Raw genomic sequence first — 10,254 nt, 5'->3', positions numbered from 1 at the left:
GTGTTACAGCGTCATAACCAACGTGGAACGGGGCCTTCTGATTGGTCCGCGGCGCCTGGCTATATGATAATTCATCTTAAACAACATTGTCTAAGGTACCTACAAATCAAAAATCATGAAAATCCATTGTTCCCTTCTTGAGTTATCTCTTCAGAAGTTTTGACAAAAATGCCCCTGCTATCCCAAAACGAACTGCTAGGGGGCGTAAACTTATGTCACTTGAGCACAAGAGCTATCTACATGTAACACCCAAAAATCCTGACCATAGAACATGAGATAGCAAAACCGGAAGTTCACGGTGCAGTACCAAGGGAAGCCGCTAGGGGACCCGAAATCTAATCATTTCCAGCCTAGTCACACCCTACCAACATCAAGTATGAAACCAATCCACCCAGATGTTGTTGACTTATCTTTACGCGTGGAAAATAAATTCCTGACATACTTGTGCAATTCTGGGAATTCTTGACAAATGAAAGCACACTATACTGTTAGGCTCACCCATGAAGCATCACCAAAAACTGTACTTTTGCAATATTTCTAAGTCTTATGAACAGTTTGCCTCATTATCCATCTTCTTGGCATTCATCACTCTAGAGTATGCCAAACTTGTACCTAAAGGCTGATACATACCTTTAGGTCATACCAAGGAGGTTAAAAAGGTTTAACCTCCTTGGTCATACCTGGACCACAATGACGTTCGATATACAATGTAGGTTGTTCTGGACCAGGTGACTCACTGCACACCAGTAGTCAAGGTCAACTATGGGCCCCTTGGTGTGTGACCTTGGTACTCAGAACAACTTCTGTATTTTGTATCTGACTTGACCTGGACAACATTATGGTGACTGTCTTAATTTTTTGATGGCAGACAGCTTGTGATGCAATCAAGAGGTGGTGTTAATGTGGGCCCACTTGCAGCTTAAGCTTGCTCTGGAACTGCAGGGGCATTTTTGTATAGAAATATCTTGAGGATAACTACATTTTGTAAACAAAGGCACAATCTATGTACAGCTGCCTGGACATAGATGGCAACAATCATTCGATCAAATTAGGAGCTAGTTTTCAAAATTAATGAGGAAAGTTAAATTCACTGCATTCAATGATAGGACTCTCAAACGTATGACATATGTATTAAACTGAGATAAGAATGTTGATAGATATCAATTATGCAGTATAAAAATCCCCCTTCAAAATTGGGCTCTTCCAGCACACCTCGTGTAAAACTAATAAATGAACCAGTCCCAAAAAAATTCACTCAAAACATGGACTTTTGTATAATCAACCCAATCCAAAATTGATCTAAAACTGAATTTGAAAAAAGGGTCCCCCGTACATGAATGGACTCTTCCAGATTACACATTTTCCGATGAAATATACCCCCAAACCTCCAAACAAACCATTTTGAGTAGTGAGTGTCAAAAGTGTGAATAAAGCCCACGTGGCATAGGTCCATGGCATCCCTGTAACATTACCAAGTTTCGGATCATTTTAGTTATCAGGCTAGCTCATTGGCTGGTCACTTAATTAAACAGTGGGAGACAATACCAGGTGGTGGGGTCAATGACCTAGAGGTTCTAAATGAAAATTTTAAAAAAATGCACTAATAAATCCTTTTGAAATGGTTGATGCCAAATATTATACATGGATCCTTTGAATAAATATCTAAATGCACCCCTGTTTAGTCATTCATTTATTTCTGTATTCTTTAACCAGGGTAACTCTCTCAGTGGCTTTAGAGCACTGCTTTCCAGGGAGGGCCTGTGTACACATATACACAGAGTTTACACACAATACAATACATTTATGTACATAACAAAGACAAGTCTATCATACAAATCAAAAACATAACAATTCTCATAGTCGTTATCCATGCCAAGTCGTAAATCATAAAATCGGGTCAGATGTCAGCTTTGATATTTTTAGACGTTTCTTGAAAGAGCTGTAAGTCGTGGCCACTCTAACTGAACCCTATACCAAATTCATGTCATTTGGTTTAACACAAGGGTACAGGGGGAGCAAGGTATACATTTTATGTCAAAAAATTATATAAAAACTTTAATAAAACCATTTAAAAACAAAATTATTTATTGCTTTGTTTTTACGTGCCTAGTATCTAAACTCTGACTACATATGGATACTTTTTACTGTTACTCTGTAGAAACTACCCTTGGTATCTCTGGCTGCAGAAGCAGCAAGCTTTCAAACCACGGAGAGATGTCGAAGTAGACTAAAATGAAGACAAAGCACACTGGATCATTATACATAATACATGTAGCAATTTCATCTCACATACAAAGTAACATCACATCTGCCACTTTTACAATAAAGATGGACGTGTAACAAATCCGTCCCAAATATAATGTCACATCCAGCGCTTGTCTTTTGAGGCTGTGATCTAATGCCAGTAAAATGATCACAGAGCTAGATGCACCAATACTATTGGGCAGGCATAACTTTTATCTGCTACCAATAAATGCACCAAATGTACATGTAGGGTTGGCTGTAGTCCTATGTGGCCTGTAGTCCAGTAAGGTGTGTGGTTGTAGTCCTAGCTTGTGTGTTTGGAGCACTTGACTTCTGCTGAATAAATTTGTGAGATGTCTACATTCAGCTACATGGGATTTTTGCTACAGCTGAAACATATGCAAAGATCTAACACAAGTACAGTACAGAATACCACATAAACTTGTTTTTACAGATGGCATCTTAATATTGAGATCCCAGATCTAAAAGAAGAGTAGGTAGAAGTCAGCTTCACAGGAAACCTTTAAGTTTTTAAAGTAAATGACTAATTTTGTAACTTACTTGGTGTGTCTTACTCTTGTGCTTGGAAACTATCAGTGTAGAAAAAAATCTTAATTTTCTTGAAAATTGGGCTAAAAGTGTGATGATCTCAGAAGATCCTATTTCATCTTGGTTATGATGCTGTAACACATAGAAATTCATGTAACACATTTAACACCGGTTCTTAATCATCTGTCACCGGATTCAATCAGAAGAAGGACATTGACCAAACAGAATAATGCTCACTCAGTGGATTTATTCGGTGGTTATAACAAATGACCAGGCCTTATGACACCATATAGTGATATACACCTCAGGGTGGTCATTAACCCTTTATCATAGTTCAACTGTATATAACCATACACTATTCACAGTCACCCTTGGTCACTGGAGCACCATGAAGGAAGTTGTAGACAATAGTCAATGTCTGATGTGTCAAGTTTCAGTGCCATCAGAGCCTCAAACAAGATGTTCTTTGAACAGGCAGTCAGGACAATAACTAGAAGCTGGATGGTATATTGAACAGGACAAACTGTGCCAGAGGTCACATTGCCATTGATAAAAGATCCAAAGCTCACAGGAATGCTACCATTCCCTCAATTGGACAATAACTAAGAAACTTTGTGATGCACATTTTCACATATACAAACTTGGTCAGTGGATCTGTATGTATTTCCCAATAATTGGACAGTCAAATCATCACCTACAGTGTATCACCAATTCAGTTGAATGGTGGCCAATGATTTTAGATGCAAAGTTGATCTTTCTTTTCCATAGTAAGTGGGCATACATTGTAGATCATTTGTCAAAAGTTTTTGTGTGTGATTGTGTGATACAACAACCATCTCTCCTATTAGTAACCATTTTCTGCATGTACCTTTGCTAGAGCAAAAGTGAATTACACTGTTAAGTGCTAAAGCCTTGTCCTTTGCTAACACTGATTTCACAATACTGATCTGTCATGTACTACCCAAAAGTGTAATTACTAAGTGCTTGGTAATTAGTACATGTTGTATGTGCACATGAGTTGACTGATTGCATGCATTCATGATTAGAATTGGGGTGTAAATGCAAGGCTGTACATTTTCAAGTCTCTACATACATACAAACAGACATTAATTTTTTACAGGACAACAAAACTTACATGAACAATATGACAGACAAGCTTTCTGGTACACTTACAATTTTGAATCACTAAATATTACCACCAAATATGGACTACATTACACAAGGATTTGATCCACATCATGAAGACTGGACTGCATACACATGACCTTACTCTGCTATTGCACATTTCTTGGATGTACCGGTACATGTATTATAAACACATAGAAGGGACAGAAGGGGCAGTGTTAGTCCATGGTATCATACATCATCCTCCAGATGTGCATGTTCCGATGACTAACTGTTTGCTATGCATTGAAGTAAGAGTTTTGCATGGAGTAGAGTTTGTCTATAGGGTTTCCCAGTTGTGTAGGCTGTGAGTGGGGGGGCATGCTGGCGGGCATGTGAGAGGCTGGATGATGCCCATTTCCCACCATGCAATTGTCTATGTTGTCCACAGTGGTGGGTGGAGCTTGACCAATCATCTCTGGAAACATATCATCCGCTGTGTCTTTGGAAAAACAGGCAGAAGTAAGACTATTGGTTAGAATACCTGCACATATATGCTCACATATAAACAACAACAATGCAAGTGATAATCTAGCTGTAGGTAATGTTACATATTGTAAATAAACCTACTGTGCGCCCATAAAGTAACCATGTTTCAGATGAATTCATTAACAAAAAAGAGTGCATTGCTATTGCAAAAACATTGGGAGCGGGATGGAGATGTCAATACAGCATGTTCTGCACATTGTGACTATCAGACCACTGTCCATGGTGCTGAAGAACAGTAGTATCACACATACCCATGTCCATCTGTTACTGCATGGTCCTTTAGATTCAGATATTAAGACTGACTTTACCAACTGTTGTTAATATAGTCTTCTTATTAAAGACCTTCTCTGTAAGATTTTGATTGCAAATTTGATTTGAATACCCATCTACAAGAACTCTGGAATGTGCACTCAGTAATTGGACTTTTCTGAATAGAAGATGTATCCTAGAGTTTACACTTTCCTAACTATTTTCCATTACCTTGATTTATATCTTCAGCCACTGTATGCGGACTACCTGTACTTTCTTTCATTAAAGGTATGAAATGTAGAAATCTAATCTTACAAAGAGGTACCATAGTAATGATGTGCTAGCCAGTGTTGTACCTGGTGGTAGTCCCTGGGTAGGGTACATGTTCTGAGGTACCATGGATACAGGAGGTCTGATGTGATGTTCTGGGTAGGGTCCATCTACTATATTGTTGAGGTGAGGTAGGTTGGGCTGCATTGGAGAGAAGTTCTCCATGATGTGTCCCTCCGGCCGCCCCTGGCCTTGGGGGAGTCCATTATTGTCCCCCATCGACATCATGTCATCTGTGTACAAAACATCCATGGAAGAATCTGGAAAATACAGAGGTTAGATATGTGTGGAACATCTTCAACATTTTGTCATTGTGGCACAGATGAAGGAAATTGTATGAAGTTTGTTTGGCTAGCTTTGATGCAGAGGCATCAAGCTCATTTTTACACCAACAACTTAAAATCCTATATGTTAAGCATTAAAGGGGCATTCCACTCCACACGGAAGTGTTATTTTCCGATTTGTATATGTTAGGAAGTAATAAATGCATACTACTTCATATTATACGATAAAGTACCCAATTCCTCCACGTGCCTCAAAAGCATTCAGTCTTCTACTAAACTCCCCAAATACACTCTGATTGATCCTATGGCTGAATACAATGCAAAACTTTTAGGTAAGGTTACAAAACTAATTTCAGGATCGCTAAGAAATCTCGTCTTGTTATTTTTTCTTTGCTATCTTATGAACAATTTACCTTCTCGGTGTGCTTAGCGATCCTCAATTATTCCGAATATATGCACGATTAACAAAGTGTCTATGCATATAGGGAATACATGGGAAGGGTCTGCATGGGTTTAGTGAGTGTCATATTGTTTTACAAAACACACATCATGCAATTTGAATTCCACAAAGTCCAGCTGATTATGTATACTCATTGACACATTATCTATTGGAAAACACCACCCCCTTCTGGAGTGGAATGCCCCTTTAAACATGCTATAAACAATTACCCCCACATACTGTAAACTTTAAGTTCACTGGGTTTTAATTTTGCTATAGGGTAGGGAGTTTGCAGTAAGTTTTCAGTTTGGAGTTGAACCAATGGAGTTATATTATACAAAAGATAACAAGCATGTCCACAGTGAAGAGAAACTCAACAGTCAGCATCATGATAAAAACAACCACAAAAATCTCAACATTTATTTTTTTATATCATTATATGGCCTTAACCGTGGTAAAATCCCAGTTGATAACTGTAATGTAAATTTGGATGTAGATGTATTTGTGCAATTAGTAGTAATGGTTTATTGAACAAAGACATATCGCCACACTCGCAGCCCAACGGCTGATTTGCAGTTGCAATATCACAATGAAATAAGCGCATTCGGTCAATGCCCAACAAGGCAAATCATTAAAATAGAAGTACTTGTAAAATCAGTTAGGTGCGAATATAAATATTTACATAATATCGACCAGCGAATATCATAAACGAAAATTAGAGGCATACAATACTAGCAGGATTAAGGCATGGGTGCATTTCGACAGTTGAGTAGACGAACCATGTACGGAATGGCACTAGACTTATAGCGTTCAGTTCTGCACTTGGGAATGTCTAGTTTGTTGGCAGAGCGGGTTTGTCGACAACTGACGCTCTTTCTTGTGGGTGGTAGGAAGTGGCGGAATTGATCAGACCCTAAGAGTGATTGTGCAAACATAAGAGTCAGATTTGAACGTCTGGAGTGAAGAGATGGAAGGCCGAGCTGTGTACACGCATCTCGGTAGCTGGTGTAGTCGCGTCCCATGATGATCCGTACCGCTCTGCGCTGGATACGTTCTATCTTGTTACTCTGCTGTGTGGTTAACCCAGGGTGCCAAACAGGGGCTGCGTACTCGGTAACTGGACGAATGTAGGAAGTGTACACAGCAACAAGGTCTTCTTTCGAAATGTGGAAATGTTTCAGTCGGCGCAGAAAGAACAGACGTTGGCTTGCCTTACTGTATGTGTGGTCGACGTGCGCGTTCCATCTGAGGTCAGACTGTAGGTAGAGACCGAGTATTCTCATGATTCCAACTTCCACTAGAGCAATGTCATTGATCTTGAGCGGGGGAGCAGGGCGTGGGTTCATGCTGAACTGGACATGAAGAACTTTACATTTACCCGGATGGAGCACCATCTGGCTTTCCTGGGACCATGTGGTTAGGTCAGTCAAGTCCTTTTGGATACTCGGAGGTTGTGATGACGAGTTTCTAATTTCCAGCAAGTTCAAGTCATCTACAAACTTCCATCTCTTGGATAGGGCTTGGCGTGCTGCACTGTTTATATAAACAATGAATATGATGGGGCCAAGAATTGTTCCTTGCGGCAGACCACAGGTTACAGAAACAGATTCAGAAAGGGCTCCGTGGTAACGGACCAACTGTTGTCTGTTCGTGAGGAAATCTGAAATCCATTTGACGAGAGATGGCCTTAATCCCAACTCAATCAGACGGCGAATAGCTAAGGTGTGACTCACACGGTCGAAGGCTTTACTGTAATCCGTGGACACCAGGGAGCTCAGGGTACCAGGTCGGTCGGAGGCCTTGAACAAGTCGTTCTAACAGACAATGGGTGGTGGATCGACCCTTCAGGCAGCCGAATTGCTGGGGGTCGATTTCAGATTTAATGTCCGACAATACCCATTGACTGATGAAGCTTTCGGCAACTTTGCCTAACAAAGACGTCAGTGAGATAGGTCGCAGTTCTTTGACCGAGGGAGGTTTCGTCTTAGGCACTGGTACCACAACGGCGCGTTTCCACTCTTCAGGTACGGTACCCTGATGGAGGGAGGCGTTCAGGATATCTGCCAGAGGCGCGCTCAGCTCACATGCAAATTCTTTGATAAGTTTCCCTGGGATCCCATCAGGCCCTGCGGCCTTTCTCGTCTTCACTTTCAAAAGTCTGTCGTAAACCTCCCATGGTTCTACTGATGGTGCTGGGAGTGACGGTAGGTAGGACGGCAGGAGTGATGGGTCTAATGGTGGTAGGGACTGGATCACTGAGGCAAGAGATGTGCTGATCTCATTGGCTACACCACGTTTGTTGCTGGGGTCTATGCCATCAATGTGGATGACTGGTTCGGTACGGGTCATGTTGGCCATGTGTTTTATTTCCTTGTGCCATTGAGCAGCGTCCTCCTTCTTGAGTCTTTTAACTTTAGAGTTGTAGTGTGCCTCTTTGGCTGCCTTGATCACACGTTGGGTCTTGTTTCTAAGTTGTTTCCAGGCCCTCAGGTCGCTTGAGAAAGCCCGTTGGCGTTGGTGGATCAGAGCTTTAATGTCTGGTGTAACCCAGGGTTTGTCATGCTGGTGTAGCCGAACGACCTTGAGAGGGAAGAACCGGTTCATTTGGGACAGGAGGGTTGTGTGCATAGCGCGGCTTTTCTCGACTGCAAATTCATTTTGGTTTGAGCAGTAATAGACTGTCATACCCAGGCCGTATGCAAAGTTGCTTTTCTAATGTAACAGTAACTGTTGATGGTATTCAGTCATCATTAGAGTTGTGTACCAGAGCAGAAAATCCAGGTACAGGTCTGGCTCAGGTCCAGAGGATCAGATGAAAACTTGTCAATGGGCAATATTCAATACAATGGTCCATTTCCCTATAAATCAATCTGTTATGTGGAGTATACCGGTTGCTCGACTGAAGAACTGCCCAAGGCTATGGAGGATAGGGAAGGATGGAGGAAGAGAGTCATGGCCATCCGTGCAACCAGCACGCCTGGATGATGATGATGTGGAGTATCCAACTCCCACTAGCATTTTAAAATACTATCTTCATGTACATTGTAAACAAGGTTAACTGCCTTTTCACATTTGACTGTAGAAACTCTACTTTAGTTTTCTCTAACTCAACTGACTCATTCTTTTCCAGTAAGCTCCAAAACGTGAGAACACCTGCTGATATAGTGTGTTAATTTTCTAACCGGTCCAAAATTAGGTCCAATTATTTTTTCAGTTCCGTTTTGTTGGGGACCGGCCCCAAAAGAAAAAAAGTGGTTTTATACCAGTTTGATGTACCTGTCCCCACCCCTAGTCATTCCTGTTGATCCATCAGGACATACATGTAACGCTAGTTCACCTTCATTCGTTGTACCTAAAAACAGGATATTTAGGGATATCATGTTGATGGAAAGTGGTTTCGACTTGCCTTTTTTTCAATATAATGCAGTTTGAGACCTCCGTCAGTCGACTTGATATCCCAAAATACAAGTTGGTGTTAAATGCAACGTATAAAGGTTACCCATGAATAAAGGTGAACTAGCGTTAAATTCTGAACTGCCAAGTGATGTTTTATCAAACACTGTGCTCAGTGGATAAAATAGTCATGACAAAGTCATGAAGAATAAGGTATGGTACGCCAGTAAGGTAGAAACAGTTTTCAAACTTACTGGAACTCTCATCGTCATCTTTCCGCCTCCTCTGCTGTCTGGATGGCACCCTGCTCTTCCCCTCCCCATTGCCCCCCTGCGATGCCTCCTGGTTTCGTCGGGCAAGTTTCTTCATCTGTCATGACAAATAATGGAGGAAAGAGAGATTTTTCATTTTTTGTGTAGAGAACACAATGCTATGTTTGTTATATGTTATATGTATTATGTTATATGTTATACACTGGATGCTTCAGGACAGGTGTATCAACATCTACCTGGTGGCTTAGAGAAGACTTATGGACATACAACATGTACAAAAATGTAGGTATACTTGGGACATACCAGATGAGAGGCTTTGGCTTTGGAACAGTAGCATAGAAAGTGAGCATTCAATGAGAAGAGTGATGATTGTGTTTATCACTATGGACTGGTGAGTATGACCAGCTACAAAGGCCATCAAGACAATGGTACTTCCTGTAATTGTTCCTTATCTGTCTTCACTCTTATCAAGTACAACTGAAACTGTTAGTGCCCCAAATGGTCCAGCTTGACATCCTTTCAGACATATAATGCATGGTAGGACAATTTGTTCATACATTTATGTTGTTCAAGCAGTTAGAGTCTGAGGGGACAACATGTTTCTTCTGTGGGAACTGCAACTGTACAATATTCAGCTTTCTTTCACTGTCCTCCTATAATCTCCAGTTGAGGAATTGAGCAAATGGTTGGCTGGTTGGCAAATTCTGTTTAACAGTCTAACTGGGGTACTATTTTGGTCGGGTGCCATTTTGAAATTGAGAGTTTTCAGCTGCCAGCACAGCACTATGACTGATAGGTCAGCAGGTACATGTAAGAAGACTATAGAACAATGCTAAACCTT

At 40.9% G+C, this 10,254-nt stretch overlaps 2 protein-coding genes across 3 annotated transcripts in view; one reads left to right on the top strand and one right to left on the bottom strand.

Annotated features, from left to right (window-relative positions):
* Positions 1–10,254, top strand: part of LOC118421291 (protein zer-1 homolog) — a 75,022-nt gene that overhangs the window by 31,493 nt on the left and 33,275 nt on the right. The window lies entirely within an intron of this gene.
* LOC118421294 (LIM homeobox transcription factor 1-beta-like) overlaps positions 2,257–10,254 on the bottom strand; it is a 55,190-nt gene continuing 47,192 nt past the window's right edge. For both annotated transcript variants that reach the window (XM_035828528.1, XM_035828527.1), the window contains exons 7-9: positions 9,396–9,510; positions 5,052–5,285; positions 2,257–4,399 (exon numbers count right to left, since the gene is read on the bottom strand). In XM_035828528.1, the coding sequence (XP_035684421.1) occupies positions 4,197–4,399; positions 5,052–5,285; positions 9,396–9,510 (552 nt within the window). In that variant the 3' untranslated portion in view covers positions 2,257–4,196. The remainder of the gene's footprint in view (positions 4,400–5,051; positions 5,286–9,395; positions 9,511–10,254) is intronic.

Source organism: Branchiostoma floridae, chromosome 8 (genome assembly GCF_000003815.2).
Source record: "Branchiostoma floridae strain S238N-H82 chromosome 8, Bfl_VNyyK, whole genome shotgun sequence".
Classification (NCBI taxonomy): domain Eukaryota; kingdom Metazoa; phylum Chordata; class Leptocardii; order Amphioxiformes; family Branchiostomatidae; genus Branchiostoma; species Branchiostoma floridae.
The sequence above is the reverse complement of the archived record's forward strand: the minus strand, read 5'-3'. Positions and strand labels throughout refer to the sequence as shown.